Here is a 21987-nt window from a genome sequence, read left to right on the forward strand (position 1 = left end):
ATCTGTACAAATAAATCTTTTAAAATATATTGAGACTGATTTATGACCAAGTGTATGTTGTATCTTGGTGAATGTACTATGTGCCGTTGAGAAGAATGCTTATTTTGCAATCGATGGTTGTGATGTTTTGTACAGGTCAACTAGACTAAGGTGGTTTATAGTATTGTTGGATTCTCCTATATCCTGATTTTTTTGTCTCTTTGTCTTATCAGTTATCAAGAAAGAAGTGTTAAAATCTCCAATTATTAATATTAAATCATGGATTTGTCTGTTTCTTTAGTTCTGTTAGTTTTTGTTTTACATATTTTGAAGATCTGTTATTAGTTACACACTTTTATTATTGTTATGTCTTCCTGAGTGACCCTTTTATCATTATGATATACCTTTTAATTTTATTTATTTATCTATTTTTGGCTGTGCGGGTCTTCATTGCTGTGCAGGCTTTTCTTCAGTTGTAGAGAGCAGGGCTATTCTCTGTAGGTGGTGCGTGGGCTTCTCACTGCAGTGGCTTCTCTTGTTATGGAGCGTGGGCTCTAGAGCACAGGATCAATAGTTGTGGCGTACGGTCAATTGCTCTGCAGTGTGTGGGATCCTCCTGGACCAAGGATCAAACCTTCCTGTGTCTCCTGCGTTGGCAGGTAGATTCTTTACCCCTGAGCCACTAGGGAAGCCCTGAAATACCCTTCATCTCTGGTAATACTCCTTGTTTTGAAATCTACTTTGTCTGATACGAATTTAACCACAAAAGCTTTCTTTTGCTGTTAGGTAAATGGTTTTCAATCCTTTTACTTTTCACCTATCTATGTCTTTAAAAATATATCTTTTATAGATTATATGTAGTTGGCTCGTTTATATTTAGTCTGACCATGATGATCTGTGCTTTTTAGTTTATTGTTTTAGTTCATTTGCATAGTGTTTAATTCATTAACTTTTAACATTAATAGTTACCATTAATACCATTTTGCATTTCAATTTGTTCTACCTGGGTTTTTCTTTTATTGTTGTTATTCCTCTGTTTCACCTTCTCTGCCTTCTTTTGGGTTAATCGAATACTCTCTGGTCTTCCATTTTATTTCTACCATTGGATTTTTAGTTATACCTCACTATACCTCTTTTATTAATTTTAAAATATTTTTTAAATTATGAAAATATGATAACACTTTCATATTATCATATCATATCATATGAAAGTATAATATGAAAGTTTACAGGAAAATTGAAAAATATAGAACAGGGTTACATATAGTCCCACCATATCTTAAATTATTTTTTTGAACAAATAAATTAAGATTTTAAATTGGAATTTCAATATCAAACTCTCAAAAATTAATAGAATGAATATAAGAGAAGAGTACAGTAGACCTGAAAAGCACTGTGAACCAATTCAATATAAGTAAGATCTATTCAATTTTCACACAATAAGGATACAAATTCTATTCAAGTTCACATAGAGTGTAAACTAGGAGACACTGGAACATATCCAGGGACATAAAACAAGCTGCAAAAATTTCATGGGATCTGAGGAGGTATGAGCTAGGTATAGCTCCCATGTTGCCAGGAACTCACAGTAGGTTTCACATGTGTCTGACTCTCTGTGACCCCGTGGACTGTGGCCCAGTAGGCTCCTCTGTCCATGGGATTATCCAGGCAAGAATACTAGAGGGGGTTGCTATTCTCTCCTCCAGGAGATCTTCCCGACCCAGGGATCCAACCTGGGTTTCCTGCATTGCAGTTGGATTCTTTTACTATCTGAGTCATCAAGGAAGCCCTCACAAGCTTACAATTCATTTCAAATCTTGTTTTGCCCATGCCTGACAAATCCGACTAGTATGCTGTGCATCAGAGAGAAGGAAGAAGGCTCTAATTTGGAGTCATCCATGCTGCTGCCCAGCTTCCTTGCTTCCATAATGTCTGAATGGCAAGAAGGGTCAATGCCTAAAAACTCCCTCCCCGCCTTCACCCGGAGCCCGGGGGGAGGACCTTGGGTAGGGGGCTGGGGTAGTTGAAAGATACAGTGTTAACAGTCAGTGAGGTAAACTCGCTAAAATTGGCCATATCTCAGGAAATGTAAATATTCCATTTAAAAAACAGACTTACTATGACAAAAATTCTGCTTAGAGGCTGACACTGGCTGTCAGATGCTTATATATTATTATAAAAAATAATCCAAACAAGAAAATAAAACTTTCTGAGCAGGACCCTAGCGCCTACCACAGGACTTCCTAGCCCTAAAGAAAGTTCTACCATGAGAGAGTAGTTGTGAAGAAGCCATGGCCACAGGAGTTTCCTTCTGCACAGCTGGGAGCTGTGGGAAGCAGGCATGTACCACAGGTGGTGGACTTGGCAGAGAGAGCAGCATATGGGTTCAACAGCAGAAATAGATGTCACCATCTGGCACAAAAGCCCCTCAAATAATCCCATTACCTCGCTGTCCTACCCCTTACCCAGGTTGAGAGCAGATGGCCTTTGAGATGTGTTTGAGTTTTTTGTTTTTGGTTTTTTTATGACATAGTCCTGGTTTTAAGCAAATGTAGATAGAAGGTGATACGTTGTTGTTGGGGGTGCCTGCCAAGGTAGAGTTTAAGGAAATGGGGAGATGCTTCTGAGGATGGATTCCCTCTGACATGACTGCTTGGACTGGAACCGGGGTGTTTCCTGGGGGTGCTAATTAGAACAGGAAACATGTAATCCCCAGTAGTCAGACAGACCAGTGTACCAGCTGTCGGGGTGCATGTGAAATTGATTCCTGGATGAGAGGTGTCTGCAGAAAGATTTCCTGGAGGTGCTTCTTGCCAGGCTGGAGATGACTTTCAAATGAGACTCCTGGATGCAGACAGCTTGTTAGTTTGTTTAGTGGCTTGTTGTTCAGTCGCTCAGTTGGGTCCTACTCTTTGCGACTCCACGGACTGCCGCATTCCAGGCTTCCCTGTCCTTCACTATCTCCTGGAGTTTGCTCAAACTAATGTCCATCGAGCTGGTGGTGTGATCCAATCATCTCATCCTCTGTCTCCCCCCTTCTCCTCTGGCCAGCAATCTTTCCCAGCTTTGCGCTTATTTTGTGCAGGATTTGACCATCAGTACCAGGCTGTGGCCTCTTGGAACACGGGTAGTAAAGTCAAAAACGTTGTGAATACGTTGCTGGGCTTCAACATCTAGAACCTCGATGGTTGTCGACTTTCAGTCTTGCTCGGGATGGAATTTTGGGGACAGTGCAAATATTTCAGTATTTGCTGTTGCAGTTTGTTCTTTGGTGTGTGTGGTCAGGTTGCTCCATGGCATGTCCTGTGGAGCTCTGACACATCCTTCATTAGCTGTGACACCGTGCCTAGATTCCAATAACACGATGACTTTTTGTCAGATTTTAAAAGCATGACTATTTGGGCCGAAACAACTCACTCTTTATAATATCTGCATGCTAAGTGGCTTCAGTTGTACCTGACTCTGTGTGACGCTATGGACTGTAGCCTACCAGGCTCCTCTGTCCATGGGATTCTCCAGGCAAGAATACTGGAGTGAATTGCCATGCCCTCCTCCAGAGAATCTTCCCGACCCAGGGATTAAACCCATGTCTCCTGCATTGGCAGGCAAGCTCTTTACCACTAAAGCGCCATCTAAAGTAAAATCTGGAAACAGAGTCCCCGTTGAAACTCCTTATATAAACAAATGTGCCTTTGCTGCAGGAGTTGGTTGCCATTATTATTCACCTTGAGAATGTTCCTTGTTTATCTGAAGGTGACCTGTCTATGGGTTAAACAACTATGCTTCTCCCCTTGGGTGAGAATGGTGCTGGCCACACATGCCTTACTGTCTTTTTCTGACCATGTTGGACCCAGTGATGTATGCTGTACGGATAGGGTATTCTTGGAATTGAATGAAACTCTGCACACCTCTCAGATTCTCTCCTTACACAGTGGGTGGCCAGGGTGGCCTCTGTCAGTGCTATCTATTCTAGAGACTGGAGAGAATCCTAGTTCTGCTGATGGTCAATCAGAATTCCATCCCCTCTCTTACCCCTTTCAGATCCATGAGAAAGAAGAGGAAGAGTTCAATGAGAAGAGTGAACACGATTCTGGAATCAATGAGGAGCCTTTACTCACAGCAGATCAGGTATGAATATGTCTTGGTTCTTGGGACTTTCAGTTCTTTTGATAGAGAAAAAGTTTGAGTACGCACTTGCCACATCCCTTTAAGGTGACAGAGAAATGTATGGTCTTGTGGTGGTTGTGTTGTGACTGAGGGTGTGTTTGATAAGGGATTGCATGTCTCTTTAAGACTCAGTTTACCCACCTGCAGTAAATGGGAATGTAACCCCTGACATGTGCGTCGGGTGGGGTCCGTGTTTGGTAACAGCCAGAGAGGGGCCCAGTGTTTACTGCCTTCATTTCCTGCTAAGCCTTTTTATTGCAACTCATTGTACTTGGTGTCAAGACACTTAAACAAGGGTCCCAAATCCTTGTTCTCACGAGAATAGAAATGACAGATGAGGCTTTCAAGTGATGGATATTTTCTCATATTTCATAAAACATTGAAAATGTTGAACCTTCCCAAAAGAGTCTTAGATACACTCATTTGGTTAAAAAAAAAAAAGTATAGTGCTTCACATTTTATTGACTTACTTACATTTTGGTTTTAATAATTTGTTACTTAGGGAGAATACCCCTGGATCTCTAGATTCCTCATTCAACCTTTCAGTCAACAACTATTTATGGGCACTTGCTTTGAGCAGGCACCTTTCAAGCATTTTCACAGAGCGATTCTGAAAAAGCTCTACCGGGAGCCTTTGGTGCCAGAAAGTGCTTTTTAGTAAAAGGAACTCTTTCACATCTGTGGTAAAGGGTAGGATATAAACAGATAAGGATCAAGAGATTAAAGGGAACTGGATTGAAAAGAAGAGGTGCTGGCATTTATTCTTGTGAATTTCGGGAGGAAATACAGTTCAGTGATCCAAGTTCAATGATAACGACTTCGAGGGAAAGAGGAACTCAGCCATAAAATTCCAAAGTAGGGTCATGTCATTTGCTTTTATCCCATGAATGGCTTAAGTATCCCTTAAATTTGTGAGTGGAGATGGGAAAGCTTTGGAATAAAATGGAAATTATTCCAAAGGAGGAAACTCTTAAGTGCCTTTATCTTTAGTCCAGCCTAACATAAAGGAACCCACTTCAGTAACCAGTGGCCTTGGAGCCGGAGCCCATCACAGCATCGAGAACAGACAAATATACAGATGCTCTGTTCTGACCAGACTCATCAATGGCTCCTTCCAAAGAAGTAGTCCTTGCTCATTCCCTTTTCTCCATGTGTGAACAATTAGTGTCCAAAGTCTTGTGCGTTGTTCAATAGTTCACCTTTTTCCCTTTTGGCAGTTATCTAATTTGACTCGCATCTTCTAGAACCAGTCCCCTACAACAGTCTAGATTATAGCTGAGTTTCTTACCTATTTTCTGCGTCCAGACCCTACTTATTCTATCATTATTTAATGGTCTTTTTTGCACTTGTTGGCCAGCTTTAGTTCTTGTCCTGGTGAATGCTGGAGGCAGAGCTCTTTTCCTCTATGTGAAAAGCTGTACATGAGTTTGAGCTGTCCTAGGAACACTGCCATTTCCGGTCATAGGCATCATCACAATGAATGGACTGGATTTTGTGTTCGAGTTGGGTGGATGAAATATTCCCCCACTCAGGAAGAAAGTGCTCAGCAAATTGAAGTAAATGTTCCCTTCCAGGCAGCTCCGCTTTGTTTCCTGAAAGAGCAGTTTATTTCCAATAAAGCACTCATCTAAATGGTGTTCTTGGAAGAGGTTTGACGTTAAAGAGGGCTTTGCATTAAAGGGAGAGTGTTTGCAAGCCTTTGGTCAGATTTATTTTTGTTATTATTCAATATTTATTAAGTAACAATACTGCTGTAGGAATTTTACAAAGACAGCAAATTAGGCACATCCTTCATTGATCATCCTTCACGCTGAGATATCCCTGCAGCAGAGAAGAGTGAGTGCTCGCTTGTGTACCCTCTTCAGGTGATTGAAGAGATTGAGGAAATGATGCAGAATTCCCCCGACCCTGAAGAGGAAGAGGAGGTCCTGGAAGAGGAGGATGGGGGAGAAACCTCCTCCCAGGCAGACTCGGTCCTCCTGCAGGAGATGCAGGCCTTGACCCAGACCTTCAACAACAACTGGTCCTACGAAGGTGAGGGTCCTCGGGGTGGACTCGCGAAGGATGAACTCAGCTCTGCTGGGCAGGGCATGTGCTTCACATGCCACTAATGGAGCCTTGGATCTAGGGAGTTGACATCACTGTTCTTACTGTGTATCAGTAGAGAAGTTCGCGTCACAGAGAGTGGGGAGGAGGCCATCGAGCAAAATTAAAGTGGTAAAATGAACCAAAGAACAAGATTAAGTAGAGGAAATCTGCACTCACTATTCCCAATGATGCTTCCGTGCTGGGGGCTTCCCTGGCAGTCCAGTGGTTAAGACTCTGCACTTCCAATACAGGGGGTGTGGGTTCAATTCCTGGTTGGGGTGCTAAGATCCCACATGCTGCACAGTGCACCCCCCGAAAACCCCACATGATGCTACCATAAAGTCAATGAAAAAAATCTACAAACAGTAATGATAATAATAGCTCGTATATTTAGAGAACTTAGGAGTGCCAAAGCCTGTTCTAAAACTTTGTACGCATAATCTCATTTCATGCCTGTAGCAACCCCATTAGGACTGAGCTAACTGAGTTTCTGGACGAGTAAGTGACTTGTTTGAGGCCATTGTCCGGGAAATATGATTTAAAAATAATATCTCCTCCCCACCCGGGAAACCTTTCCACAGTAGAGGAGAAAGAAAACGATTTTATTATCAAATAAGCATTAAGCCAGAATATGGTGCATATCACAGTTCATTCAGTTCAGTTCAGTCGCTCAGTCATGTCCAACTGTTTGCGACTCCATGAACTACAGTCTGCCAGGTTTCCCTGTCCATCACCAACTCCTGGAGTTTACCTAAACTCATGTCCATTGAGTCGGTGATGCCATCCAACCATCTCATCCTCTGTCGTCCCCTTCTCCTCCTGCCCTCAATCTTTCCCAGCATCAGGGTCTTTTCTAGTGAGTCAGTTTTTCGCATCAGGTGGCCAAAGTATTGGAGCTTCAGCTTCAGCATCAGTCCTTCCAATGAATATTCAGAACTAATTTCCTCTAGGATTGACTTGTTTGATCTCCTTATCACAGTCATCCACAGAAAGAGCTTGCAAAACCTTTACCTACAGGCAATTGGACACAACCCATTACATTGAGGAAATTTCGCAATTTGGAGTCAGGTGATGAGTGAGGCCCCTGTTTTGTTTCTTGGTGATGACTTTTCAAAGCAGTGACTACCAGATCCTTGAGGAAACATTCCTGAGTCCTGAGACTGGCAGGAGGTGTATTTAGCCATGAAAATGAATGACACACATTTGAAAAGGACAGAGAAAGAGATTCTGGAAGAAAAGGGAGGAAAGGGAGAGGAGAAGTCTCTTCCCTTATTTTCAACAAGGAGAATCAAGCCTCTTTTTTTTCCCCATCATGTGGCATGTGGGATCTTAGTTCCCCAACCAGGGGTTGAATCACACCCCCAACAATGGAAACATGGAGTTTTAACCGCTGAACCACCAAGGAAGCCCCAAGCCTTGTATTTTTAATGCATATTTGCCCCTACACCACCTTCAGGTCATAAGGGGTGGAGCCAAAATTTGAAGGCAGGCAGGTTAGCCGCAGAGTCCACACTCTTAATCTGCATATCATATTAACTCTTTGACACAGGTTTGTAGTAATTATGATCCTGCAAACAAAGAGGCGGACGAAGTGTGTAATTAAAAGATGTAACACCAGTGGCAAAAACGGATATACATTTATCAATCTGTAGGGATAAAGGTAACCATGCTGCAGGAAGGGCCACGTTACCTGGGAGTGGATCTGCATGGGGGTAGCGGGACTTAACAAATGAGAGGGAAGGCGGGATGGTCAGGGTATAAAAGTCCAAACTCTGATTAGAATAGTGGTGAAAACAGAGGCGTGACCTGAGGGACCGAGTCCTATAAGGGAGACTGTGGCTCCAGAGAGTGGAGGCAGGGCGATGTTAGCAGAAAGAATCTGTTGGGAGCCATGGATTTGGCCCCAGCACTGCATTCACAGCTGTTCCAATCAGGCCATTCTCTGCCACACAAAGGTCCAATACACAGAACTGCTCAGTGAAAGACTGGGGAAAATAGCTGAAACGCGGAGTGAAATGGCAAAAACAGAAGGAGGAGGACAACTCCAAAGAGTGAATTAAAGGAGAAGGTTGAAGTAAGTCAGCAAATACCCCGGGCAGAGCAGGGAATGGAAAGAGAGAGGAGAATGGATTCTGATGTAGAAGAAACAAAAGATGCCATTAGGAAGGAGGGCATTCGAAAAGATGCTCCCGAATCTACTTTAAAGGAAGAAGTCGGAGGGGATAAGAATTTAAATTAAGAGATCTGTGTCCTGTTATCCCAGATTCCGTTTTCTTTTCTCTGACAGTAGCAGAAGACTCGGTACCAGACCAGGCTTCAGTTTTCCATGCGTGTTGCTGTCTTTGCACGTCTCACGTATTTTCGGACGCGTACGCTGTGACACAGGACAGCCGGTGTAGAGAGACCTCAGGTCACTCTGCCTGTTTTGCTCTTGGCTCTGTCTTGATCAGGTCTTGGGAATAGACACCACCTCTTTATTGGTCTTTGACCCGGATGTCAAAATCTTCTTCATGTCCCCCTCTCTCATTTCTTGACCCATTTCACATGAGAAATATTATATGCGCTCAGTCGCTCAGTCGTGTCCAACTTTCTACAGCCCCATAGACAGTGGCCCAGCAGACGCCTCTGTCCATGGAATTTTCCAGGCAAGAATACCAGAGTGGGTTGCCATTTCCTACTCCATGGAATCTTCCTCACCCAAGGGTCAAACCAGCCTCTCTTGTGTTTCCTGCATTGGCCGGTGGATTCTTTACCACCGGCACCATCTAGGAAGCCTGAGGAATATTATAGAGACAGAGGAAAACTAGGGAGACCGATCAAGTAATCAAACACCACATATCTGTCCACCTGCATTTTTGTGGACAGAGTCCACAGGTCTCCCCGGGGATTGGTTTTTCTCTCCCCGTTGTTTCCCCGAGATGATGTTTTCTTTCACAGCCCATAACTGGCCCTCCCTTCTGGCATGCACCTAAATCTTGCAGGTCCTTCTGGGCCCCGGGAGCCTCTCCCATGGGCTGGAGGCAGTGACCCTGCAGGACGGTCTTCCCCTGCAGGCCTGAGGCACATGTCTGGGTCTGAGCTGATGGAGCTCCTGGACCAAGTAGAGGGTGCCATCCGAGACTTCTCGGAGGAGCTAGTGCAGCAGCTGGCCCGCCGGGATGAGCTGGAGTTCGAGAAGGAAGTGAAGAACTCCTTCATCACGGTGCTCATTGAGGTGCAGAACAAGCAGAAGGAGCAGCGGGAACTGATGAAGAAGAGGCGGAAAGAGAAAGGGTTGAGCCTGCAGAGCAGCCGGATCGACAAGGGAAGCCAGATGCCTCTCAAGGTAAGAGGACAGCCCGGCGCAAGGACCGGGGGTGCCCGGCTGTGGCCCAGACAGACCTGTCCTGAGCCATGACTTCGCAGGACCCCCTGGCAGACAGGGGGGCCACGAGAGGGAGAAGAGCCCACCCATCTCCTCTGTGCCCCCAGAGGACACCCGGTCTAATTGAAGGAGACAGGCTGCAACTCTAGAAGAGAAATGAGTACAGCTATGTGCTTTAATAAGGCAAGACCCTAGGAAGTGGGGTGAAGGTATTTAGGATTGAGTGGAGTTGTGCCCTGGGACTCTAGGTTCAGAGTCCCTGTTACCAGCACAGTTTATAGTCCTGACTCATCTCTTTAGGAGGTCATTAGGGTGTTTCAGGATTGAAAATTTTGACACCTTGGTATAGTGACCAGATTCTTCCAACCAGTGATTCTCAATCAGTGAGGCTCAGCAGAATCATCTAAGGAGATTTCTCAAAATACCTATTCCTGAGTTCTCTCCGAGACCTACTGAATAGGGCCCCAGGCATGTGCATTTTGGAAAAAGCTTCCTAGATGAGGACAGGTGCTTCACATCCGTCCTTCCCAATGACTCATTTTGTTTTTGTTTTCTTCCTGAGACATTTTCATTGTCATCTGTCCAAGTTTCCCTGTGCTGCTTTATTTTCTGTGTACATAACAGAGGCTGAAATGAGGAAACCCAGGAGTGCCTGGGTGAGGTGGGGGGGTGGGTCTTACCACCCGAGGGACTTACTCAGATAAGAGTCTTTGAGATGCTGCTATTTCTTCTTGCAAAGCGCAGGCTGAAGTTTTGGCCTGTCTTGTAGCCCAGGTCTTTACTCTTACTTTCTACTTATAAAACCCCAGGGCCCTAATCTGGGACGGTGTGGATGCTGAAAGGTCTGGGTAGCTTAGGGAGGACACGGGCATCCTGGGGCGATGAATACGAGCGGGAAGCACTTACTCTTCTGAGTCTCGCTCTGCTCCCGCAGCGCTTCAGCATGGAAGGCATCTCCAACATCCTGCAGAGTGGTATCCGCCAGACTTTCGGCCCCTCGGGAAGTGACAAGCAGGTACGGCCCGTCTCTCTGCTCCGTTTCCTTCCCAGACTCTTGCCACTTGGTCTCTTCAGCGGAGTGGGGGATGGGGACGCACTAGATTTATCCCGGCATGGGGGCAGATTGGGTGGGTGGGAGGATGTCCTAACGATTTCTTCCATTCGAAGGAGAAGCAGAATGTGTCTTTTTAAAGGCAAATGGTTTTTTTGAACTTTAATGTTAGAGGGCATGGTGAAAACGCAACACTCCTTGTAGACCTGTGAGTTCAGTTGCTTTCAGAACAAAATGCGTTAAAGGAGATCCTGCTTCAGGAAAGATGCTATCCAAGAGCTTAATCAGCTCTACCACACTGGGCTTCCCTGGTGGCTCAGCGGTAAGGAATCTGCCAGCAATGCAGGAGTCACAAGAGATCAAGAGATGCAGGTTCAATCCCTGTGTCGGGAAGATCCTCTGGAGGAGGAAATAGCAACCTAAGCCAGTATTTTCGCTTGGGAAATCCCATGGACAGAGGAGCCTGGCAGACTACCGACTAGAGGGTTGCACAGAGTTAGACATGACTGAAGCGACTTAGCAAGTACCCTGGGCTCCGAGCAGAGCCAGTCCCACCAAGACTGCCTCTTCAGCTGCCTTGCTGACTGTAACCCACACTGTGGGGTCTCCAGTTTGGCTTCACTTAATCAATTACTTCCCTGAGAAATGCTTTGCATTTCTGACTCTCTAGTGCCTGCCATGTCTTGAGCTCTGTTGCTAGGCCCCCAGGCAGTACATAGATGAGTGAGTCCTGGTCCTGCCCTCATGGAGTGCATAATCTAACAGAGAAAGTCCAAAGACACCTTTGAGATCATGCACAAAATCTGTGTATGTTTGAGGCATGTTTGTGGCTGAATCCTAAGTGTTAGACTTCTGGAGCTGCAGACTGGGAAGAGATTTTTGTTGTTGTTGTTGAGTCGCTCAGTCATGTCTGACTCTGTGACCCCATGCACTGCAGCATACCAGGCTTCCCTGTCCTTCACCGTCTCCTGGAGCTCTCCCGGGAAGAGATTTTATGAACATGTAACTTGGTCCCCTGAGTTCACAGAGGTAGAACCAAGACCCAGAGAGGTTAGGCAATTTTCCACCAGGCCATACTGCTAGTGGCAAGGCCACGTCTAAAACACAAGACTCGTGGTTTTGAACTTTTCTCAATCGTGATGTCAGGCTCCCTCAGAACCTTCCAGGTCCCTCTGGCCAGTGTTTTTGGATAGCCCACTGGTCACTAAGATGATTTTGTTGTAGGAGCACCTCATCTCCACCAGAGGGAGCAAATCCAACATGCCAGACCCTGGGCGGAGTTAAGGTTTTTTCACTGGTCATTTTGGCAGAAGAGAAAGCATTCATTCTCTAGTTGCACTGCAGAGGAGAAGAAAATATCATACACCCGTAGAATGTTCTCTGCTTTTAGCCTGGAGGACCAAAAGCTCACCAGTATTCCTAAATAATCAAAAAGTTTCTAGTGTCAGAAGACTTTATTAGTTGGAGTGGAGGGACCCTTTTCCTGGCTAATATGATCAAGTCTTACTTTTGGTGGGAGGGAATTTTACTTTCTTTTTTATTTTTTTAAATTACGAAAGTATGGTAACATATTTACAGGAGACCTGGAAAATACAGAACAAAGTTACATTTAGTTCCACTATATATTATAATTTTTTTAAGTAGATAAATTAAGATTTGTAGTTGGAGTTTCAATATCAAACTCTCAAAAATTAATAGAATAAGTAGAAAAGTAGAAGGATATAGTAGACCTGAAAAGCACTATGAACCAATATGGGGATTATTCTCAAATATCTTTTGATATTGATTCCTAACATAACCCCATGATGATAGAATAGACTCTGTTGATTTCAATACCTTTAGACCATGGCATTTTTGCACTCTGCTTTATGTCCCTAGATATGTTCCAGTGTCTCCTGGTTCATAGTCTTTGGGAACTCAGAGAGAATTTGTATCCTACTGTTTTGTGAGAATTATGTAAATCTTAATTATGATAAAGTCTTCCTTTAAAAGAGACATTTTCCAAAGATGGGGGGAAATCCTGAAGCAATGGTGTGCACGTTGTCATGTGTGTTGTTGAGAACATCAAATTTGATGGAGTGCGTGTTTTTTAGAGAAAAAGCCAGTTCCCATGCATGTTGTCAACCCATATCTCGGCCCCGGGAATGGGGCTTCTGTCTCACACGCAGCACACCCTGTTTGTCTCCTAGTACCTGAACACAGTCATCCCGTATGAGAAGAAGGCCTCGCCCCCATCAGTGGAAGACCTCCAGATGCTGACTAACAGTGAGTTCCTCCCGTTCTCAGCCAGATCAACTGCTCATTTCTGTCCCTCTTGCCCTGTGAGTTTTACCCTTGGTGTTTTGGGCCTGAGGTTTCCCCAAGGCAGTTTCTTTTTTGTTTTTATTACTATTATTATTATTTTTAATTGGAGGATAATTGCTTTAAAATGTATTGGTTTCTACCATGCAACAATGTGAATAACTCATAACTATATAAAACTATATATATATATAACTATATATATATAACTATGTGTGTGTGTGTATATATATATATATATATATATATCTCCCCTCCTTCCTGAGTTTCCCTTCCACCCCCACCTTTAACTTTTTATTTTATATTGGAATACAGTTGACTAACACTATTGTGTTAATTTCAGATATACAACAGAGTGATTCAGTTATACATATACATGCATCTGTTCTTTTTCAAATTCTTTTCCCAATTAGATTGTTACAGAATATTGAGCAGAGTTCCCTGTGCTATACAGTAGGACCTTGTTGGTTATCTATTTTAAATATTACAGTGCAGTTTCAATGGATCAAAATGTGCTCCACACCGTTGCATCATGTCCCCTACATGGGGCAGAATTAAAGAGCTCTTCAGTGATACTAGGAGCTGCCTTGTCTTTTCCTGGTTCCTGGAAGGGAAGAGACTTGCCAGAGAAAACGAGCTGATGGAGGAGGTTGAGCGGGGGACTTTCTGTGGTTCGCCCACAGATCTCAAGGCCATGCGTTCTCCGCCTTGCCTGCAGTTTGAGGTTGCCTTGTGTTCCCAAAGCAGGGAGCTCCTTCTAACGGACTGACTGTATTTAATGAGAAGCAAGGTTTCTTGGGTGGGGTGAGGCTGATGGGAGAGAATACAGTCTGGTTTTCCTCCCAGGCCATGACTCTATTGTCCAGTAATATTAACAAACATTCAGAGCTGTTGGGGAAAACAGCCTGTGATAGAGAGCCTTTTTAGGCAAAATCTCTCAATACATCAGACACTACAACCCCCAAAGGGCTGGGGGCACAGAGTGTTAGCCATCAGTGTCAGCTTGATTTTTTAGGAAGAGAAAAATCCTAGGCTGAGATGTGAGGAAGGGCTCAGTAAATCACAGGGCCATCCATCACCCTGGCAACCGTGCTCTGAATTGAGTAACACACTAGCCAGGATGCCCGCCGTTGCTGCGCTGCCTCAGAGGGAATGGGCCGTGGTATTGATGCCTAAGGGGAGGGAAGGGGGGCTTCATCTATTTGGCTGAAGAAGGTAGATACCTCCTGGGCCCATTCCTTAAGGTGTCCAAAGATTTCATTTTTATCATTTTGGAGAACGAAAGAAGTTTCTGATAAATGGTAATCTTGCCTCCATCAATAGATACCACGTCCTTGAGAACCTGGAAGTTTAAATTCAAAGTGCATCAGCTTCCTCTTAACTCATTTGAAGCTCTTTTATTTGCATAAATATGCGCTAAGATTTTTTTTTTTAATGGGAGCAGATAGAAACGAGCTGACATTTATAGGTGTTTGTGTTTTCACAAGCAGCAAGCATTTGGGAAATAATTTGGACAAATTATGAAGGTTGATATTGTAGAGTACTCTGTCATGCTGTTTTTTTAAAAAATAAAGAGCTATAAATTTATTACAGATACCCATTCAGGAATTCAGAGTGAAATCCTTTCATTTTAATCAAGAAACAGTGGTTTGTGTACACTTTTCAAGTTCATTTAAAAAATTAGGGCTAGAGTATATATCCATCATTTAGAATACTTTGGAAACATAGAAATGTGAATAAAGGAAAATAAATAGCCTCTTCCCCGCTTCACTGTGGTTACTATATGGTGTTTTTCAGGCATAGTATTTTATGTCTTTCCCATATAGTTGGATTACACAGGCTATTAAATTTCATATCATGATTTTAGTCACATCAGTTAACATTTGGTTAACATTCTTTTTATGGCTCTCTCTTCTGTCGTATAGACATACCACATTCCAATATTTTATTCCTTTAAAAAAAAACCTGCCAACTTCCCCGAATACCAACTTTCCTGGATGTTATGAGAGGTCTCTTTTTTGGCACATCCGTGTATGGGTTTGTGAACAGTAATTCCTCTTTTCCCAACTCCTGAGTCAAGAACATAGGCCCAAGACTGGTTCTGGGGACTGGACAATTCTTGTAAATTTTGGATTTGGGAGACCAACTTGGTCACATGTTGGCTGGGCTGAGTGCAATTACTGTATTTTTATTGCTATCTTCTTGGTGGGCAGCATTTATTTTAGTCTTCGCATGCCCAGCTGCAACATATTTTCAGCCTGTTATGTTGAAATGAATCCATGTCTAAAAATACAGAAGAAATAAAACAAACCGTTGCCTGAATGGCCTGAGGTCCAGTCTTTTTCTGGACCTGGCTGTGGACTCATGCCATCGTCAGGCTCCCTTTCCTGCCCCCTCCTGAGTTTTGGACTCAAGTGGGCTTTCCTGGTGGCCCAGATCGTAAAGAGTCAGCCTTCAGTGAGGGAAACCTGGGTTCGATCCCTGGATTGGAAAGATCCCCTGGAAAAGAGAGCAGCTACCCACTCTAGTATTCTGGCCTAGAAAATTCCATGGACAGAAGAGCCTGGCAGGCTACAGTCCATGGGGTTGCAAAGAGTCAGACACGACCAAGCGACTTTCACTTTCCATGACCCTGATTTGCAACTTGTTAAGATAATCAATCTGGAGAAGGAAATGGCAACCCACTCCAGTATTCTTGCCTGGAAAATCCCATGGACAGAAGAGCCTGGTAGGCTATAGTTAGTCGGTGGGGTCGCAAAGAGTTGGACATGACTGAGCGACTTCACTTTCACTTTCACTTTCAAGATAATCAATGGAGAACAGGACCTGGGAATGGACTAGGGAGTCCCTCCATTGTCAAGTTGCCTCCTGACCTCAGCCGTCAGGGCCAGTTGATTGTCAGTGTTTTCTTCACTTGCAAAAAGTAATACATGTACACACTGCTATATTTAAAATGGATAACTAACAAGGACCTACTGTACAGCCCAAGGAACTCTGCTCAATGTTTTGTGGCAGCCTGGATGGGAGGGGAGTTTGGGGAAGAATGGATACATGTATATATATGGCTGAGTCCCTTCGCTGTCCATCTGAAACTATCATATTACATTGATAACTGGCTATACTCCAATATAAAATAAAAAATTTAAAAAATGAAATTAAGTGCAAAGATTATTGTATCCAGTGGAAAAGAAACAGTAATACATGCTCACGGAAAAAATCTGGACATTATAGAGATATGATGCCAAAGAGAACATCACCTGGGGCCTCATACTCAGAGGTAACTGCTTTTTAGTTTTATGCACATTCTTCCAGATTTTTTCTATGAATGTTAACATTTATTATTTACTCTTTTAAAATTAATATATTAAGTTCCACAGCTTCCTTTCTTCATTGATAAGTGTGTCTTGTATACATACTCATCTATCTTTTTTTATGAAGCTGTTTGAGATGGCATAGATAGCATATACCAGAGTTTACTTAAGACATCTATTGATGATGAGATCTCTTGTTGGATACTCCCATCCTTTCGCTCATTTTTTGATAGTATAAACAAGGTACAGATATTAATATTTTTTTGAAGGATTGTTTTTACAGAGCTGACTTCTGCATCATGAATAATTAATATGAGAAGGTACTTCTTAGTTTAATAACAGAAAAATCTGTTCTACAAAAAGCCTTAAGTTTTAATTACTTTTCTATTGTTTGCTTCATATGTAGTTCATATCCCTTTTTAACAAAAAGTCTGGAAGCTCCTTTAAGGTCATCAATACTTTTGCATGTCCACAAATTCTAGCACTGTATTGGGCATAAAGTAGAAGATATTTGTTGAATTAAGTTCATTTGCTCTTAATAAACTGGAGGTGAGAACTTTTCTAATAATATCTGTATGAGTAGGACGTCTTTAAAGACAGATCAGAATTTCAGCACTGTGACAGCTGTTATTCTTAACATTTGGATTGCATCTGAAAGTTTATTCCTTTTTTAAATTGCTTTATTTATTTTTATGATCATTAAAGACACATAATTCATAGGTGATGGGGAAATTACAGATGAGCACATGCATACGAAAAGGAAAGACTAAAAGAAAAGAGAAAAAAGAAGAGGACGTCAATTCATCAGTAGGGCTACCCTGATTCTTTTGATGGCTTCTTCTTCACCAGCAGGTGAACGCTGGTTCTTGACAGAGGCGTCTAGACTTTGCTCAACACTCAGCAAGTGTCTGATTTCCTGGACTCCTCTCTCTTTGTCTTTGGGTTGGTGGATGGTCTGGCCCAGAAGTGAGCTCTGTGCCCTGATTCATCTTGACTCTTCTCTCTCCCCTCCCTCCAGTTCTCTTTGCCATGAAGGAGGATAATGAGAAGGTTCCCACTTTGCTGACGGACTACATTTTAAAAGGTAAGAGCAGCCCAGATCTCTGGGAGCAGAAGTGACCCCCGAGACTCCCCTCCCCCAGGACTCTTGCTGGCTGGATGCTCAGAGCCCACACTGTGGGCCTCCCAGAGCCTCTACACTGGGCCAGACCAGGCAGAGCCGGGGAGCTCTGTGGACAACTGTGAGCGGGCCCTTGCCTTTGGATGTTGCTAGGAGGCCTGAGGAGGACATTCCATCACCCCCGAGTCACCAGAGCGACTCCACACGAAGAGCAGCCAAACCAGTACAAAGGCTTATTGTGACAGTTCTGTGGAGCTTGGGCTGTTTAGTTGGCGAAAACAAAGCCTCAGGATACCTTTAACAGTTTCGACTCCTTGAAAGGCAGCAAACTAGGGACATGATTAGCTACATCCTTTTACAGCTATTTTTTGTTTCATCTTTCATTATGGGTCATAATTTTTTGTTTCATCTTTCATTTAACATATGAAAAAGTAGAGCGAATGGTGTAGTGCAGTGGTACCCAGTGGTTTTGGCACCGGGGACCAGTTTTGCGGAGGACAGTTTTTCCAGGGGGAGGGGAAGGGGATGGTGTGGGGATGATTCAGGCACATTACATTTATTGTACACATTATCTCTATTACTATTACATCAGCTCCACCTCAGATCATCAGGCATTAGATCCTGGAGGTTGGAGACACCTGGATAGTGAACCGTCACATGCTTAGCATTTGGCTTTAACAATTACTAGTTCCTGGCCGATCTAGTTTCATTTATAACCATACCCAGCTTCTCCCTTCCATATTATTTTGAAGCAAATACCAACCATTATATCTTTTTTCATCCATAAGTGTTTCCGTATGCATTTCTAAAACATAATCATGAGATCATGGTCACAACTAGAAAAATAAAACATTTTAAAGTATCTTTGAGGGACTTCCCTGGTGGTTCAGTGGTTAAGACTCCACACTTCCTCTTCAGGGGGCAAGAGTTCAATCTCTGGTTGGGGAACGAAGATCCCTCATGCAATGCGCGTTGCCCCCCTCCCCACCCCCGCTGTCCCCAAGTATCTTTGACTCTTCAATAAGTGTTCAGATTTCCCTGTAAAATTTTTTCAGTTTATTTCTTTGAATTAGGATCCAAAGAAGTTCCATACATTACAATTTCATAATGTTTCTCTTAAATCTCTTCATTTTATTTATTTGACTGCACCGTGTTTTAGTTGCTGAATGTGAAATCTTTAGTTCCTGCATGTGGGGTCTAGTTCCCTGACCAGGGATGGAACCTGGGCCCGCTGCATTGGGAGTGCAGAGCCTTAGCCACTGGGCCACCAGGGATGTCTTTTAAATCTCTATTAATATATATACAGTTTCCCCTTTCCTTCATCTCTCACATTCTTTGAATTTTATGTCATAAAGAAACCAAGTGATTTGATCCATAGAATTTCCTCATTCCAGCTTTTACTTGGTAGTTTCATTCTCATGGTTTCATTTAATGTTCTTCTACCTTTTGCATTTCCTGTTGTCCAGTGGAGCCAGAGGGCTGAACACATTCAGAGGATCCACACCAGACCAGACGGGGCAGGGCCAGAGGACTCAGTACCCTCGAATCCACAGTTTTTTGGAAAGCATTAGTTTATCAGTGGTTGGGAACTTCCATTAAGAGACACCTACCATCTGGTTGTCTTTCTTTTGGGGGATGTTAATATCTATATTAGTGTGCTCAGGCTGATAAAACAGAATACCACCAGGTGGCTTAAACATCAGAAATTAATTTTCTCACAGTTCTGGAGAGTAGAAGTCCATGATTAAGGGGCCAGTAAATTGGGTTTCTAGTGAGGGCTCTCTTCTCAGCTTGCAAGCAGCTACCTTCTTGCTGTGTCCTCACATGGCCCTTCTTCTGTTGATGAGAAAGTGCCAGAGCCTCTGTGCTGCTTCTTACAAGGACACTAATCCTAGCAGATCGGCACCCCACCCACATGACCTCATTTTAACCCTTCTTTCTCAGAGGCTCCATCTCCAAGTATAGCTGAGGGTTAGGGCTTCACCATGAATTCTTGGGTGCGGGGCACAAACATCAACCCTGTAATGCTCTCCACTGATGGTCATTCATGGTCCAGATCCTTTTTCTGATTAGATTTTACTCCATAGGCACAGACAACCTTGGGTGCAGTTTCTGAAGGCTTGTGGACCTCAGTTTAGAAGCTCTAAGCTGTACTGTTCTGTAAGGATCAGAAAGATGAATCTTAAATTTTGGCAGGATGAATTTAGGCTCAACAGGGCTTCCCTGGTGGCTCAGAGGTTAAAGCATCTACCTGCAATGTGGGAGACCCGAGTTCGATACCTGGGTCGGGAAGATCCCCCAGAGAAGGAAATGGCAATCCACTCCAGTATTCTTGCCTGGAGAATCCCATGGACAGAGGAGCCTGGTGGGCTACAGTCCATGGGGTTACAAAGAGTCGGACATGACTGAGCTACTTCACTTTCTTTTCTTTCTTTCTGACCCTTAAAAGGTTTTAAAAGAGCATCCCATTTCTCAAAGGAGGTTTGTGGCAATGGGTTCTATAAGTCTGGGAGCCCAAAGGCTAGACTTTACCCCTCACGATCCGCTGAAATGTCAGTGAAAGTATAAAACTCGTTAACATTTGTGAGCACTTTCTGTTTGCCTCTGAGCAACCCTGTGGGCTGGGCAGAGGCAGAGGCTAGTGTATACATGAAGGAAAACAGACACAGGTGCTAGAAGTTATTTCCCGAAGGTTGTAGTTAATAACAGCCAGTCCCGGGATTCGAACCAGTGCGGTTGGACAGCAGAGAAGACCCACTTCATCACTACACTACCACCACCTACCAGTGGCTCGTTCTCCTTCTGAAAGGAAGACACGTGATTGCCATCCTTCCCTGGTCCTAAGGGGGCGGGTGGTTCTCTGCTCAGGACACCAGCGAGAGGTCAGGGCCACCCTGGGCCGGGAGGTCCGGCCCCACACTTGCTCTGACGAGCCCTCTCTCTTCTCTTTCCAGTGCTCTGTCCCACCTAACCTTGCCCTCGGGGGCAGCCTTGCTGCGGAGGTCACTGAGCAAGCGTCATCCCACCGCAGGGACTGCATGACACCACGTAGCCTCCGCCGTGTATTTAAACATGTATAGCTTAACCCGGATTAAACATGAGCAAACGCGCGGGGTCCTTTGCTGTTGGCTTCTAGTCCTAGTAACCATTGGATGCATGACCGTCGGGCAGGGCTGGTGATGTCGCCTCTTCTCCGCCCGTGTCGGAGGGAGGCAGATGCTGTCACCGCTCATGATGTAGTCTGGCTCCAGCCCTCAAAAACAGCTTCCACCCTAAGACTAATTTTGAAATAAACCTTCATTTAATTAGTATGCTTCATGTGCTTTGGCGTGTGGTATCCCTCGGCGCTCTGGTACAAACCTCCAGAGAACGGACCTGTCGCTGCCTCCAGGCGAGGCTTCTGGTCCACGGCAGCGGTGGGGCGTTAGGGGATGGGGTGGTACCTGTTGTGCGCTTTGGTGGGTCGTGATGGGGCTGCCATTGTCCAGACAGGGAGGAGGCCGTCCACAGACTCCTAAGATGTCGTTGCTTGACAGTTCCAGAGGGAGCCCCACAAGGTGCTATGCGAAGTACTGGTTGGGGAGGAGACTGGGAAGTTAGCAGATGGAGAGTGAGGCTTAGCGGGAAGCAGGGCGGCTCTGATGCCTCCTGTTGGGATGGCCGGGTGGACACCCCGAGGTCTGAGGGCTGGAGGGCTTGAGCTCTGCTGGCTCTCTCGGTGCGGGCGGCTGCGGCTGCCTTCCTGACCGCCCCTTATGATCCCTGGTGTCCTCTGGCTGTCTGTGTCCTCCCCACCTCCCCGCGGCCCTCGCCTCCCACATGCTATCCCCGGCATCGGTGACAGGCAGCTGCCAGCCACGACCTGCCGGCAGGTGAAAGCTGTCCTTGTGTCTGGAAGGGGCTCCACTTCGGCACAACCTGAACTGCCGGCTTCCATCTTCTGGTTTGAATGGTCCTAATTCTGTGGATTCCCCCAGCCCCATCTTTTAAAAAAAAATCCTTTTTTATTGTGGTAAAAGTCGTGTCATATAAAACCTACTATAGTTCAATATGTTGTTGTGCGGCTCTCACCAACGTCATCCAACTCCCCAGTGTTTTCACCTTCCTAAACTGAAATTGTCCCCATTAAACACAACTCCTCATTCCGCCCCCCCCTTCCCAGCCCCTGCCCCCTGGCTTCTACTGGTGTACTTTCTGACTCCATGAATTTGACTATTCAAGGTACCTCGTATAAGTGGAATCAAACAGCATTTGTACCTAATATGTATTGGAATGCATTTTTAAGGCTAACTTAATATATGTCCTACAAACAGGACTTTTACCCCCACCCCGTGCTATACAGTAGGTCCTTACCAGCCATCCGCTTCATACACAGCAGTGTATATATGTCAACCCTAACCTCCCAGTCCTTCCCAACCCTTCTCCCCCATTGGTGTCCATCCATTGGTTCTCTACATCTGCGTCTCCATTTCTGCTTTGCAATGAATAGGTTCATCTGCACCATTTTCCCTAGATTCCACATGTATGCATTAATGTAAGATACTTGTTTTTCTGACTTCTCTCTGTATGACAATCCCTAGGTCCATCCACCTCTCTGCAAATTGCA

At 44.4% G+C, this 21987-nt stretch overlaps 1 protein-coding gene and 1 non-coding gene across 6 annotated transcripts in view; one reads left to right on the forward strand and one right to left on the reverse strand.

Moving 5' to 3' along the window:
• The window catches only part of FEZ1 (fasciculation and elongation protein zeta 1), a 42369-nt gene extending 21677 nt beyond the window's left edge, over nucleotides 1-20692 (forward strand). For 4 of the 5 annotated variants that reach the window (XM_043873831.1, XM_043873856.1, XM_043873847.1 and 1 more), the window contains 7 exons: nucleotides 4021-4107; nucleotides 6012-6180; nucleotides 9216-9559; nucleotides 10533-10613; nucleotides 12839-12914; nucleotides 17280-17345; nucleotides 20336-20692. In XM_043873831.1, coding sequence (XP_043729766.1) covers nucleotides 4021-4107; nucleotides 6012-6180; nucleotides 9216-9559; nucleotides 10533-10613; nucleotides 12839-12914; nucleotides 17280-17345; nucleotides 20336-20352 — 840 coding nt within the window. In that variant the 3' untranslated portion in view covers nucleotides 20353-20692. The remainder of the gene's footprint in view (nucleotides 1-4020; nucleotides 4108-6011; nucleotides 6181-9215; nucleotides 9560-10532; nucleotides 10614-12838; nucleotides 12915-17279; nucleotides 17346-20335) is intronic. The other variant, XM_043873865.1, reaches the window with a different exon arrangement.
• Nucleotides 18583-18655, reverse strand: TRNAG-CCC. Its single transcript has one exon. It is a non-coding gene; the product is annotated as a tRNA-Gly (tRNA).
• Nucleotides 20693-21987: the final 1295 nt, after the last annotated feature.

The sequence above is a fragment of the Cervus elaphus genome, chromosome 2 (genome assembly GCF_910594005.1).
Source record: "Cervus elaphus chromosome 2, mCerEla1.1, whole genome shotgun sequence".
Classification (NCBI taxonomy): Eukaryota; Metazoa; Chordata; class Mammalia; order Artiodactyla; family Cervidae; genus Cervus; species Cervus elaphus.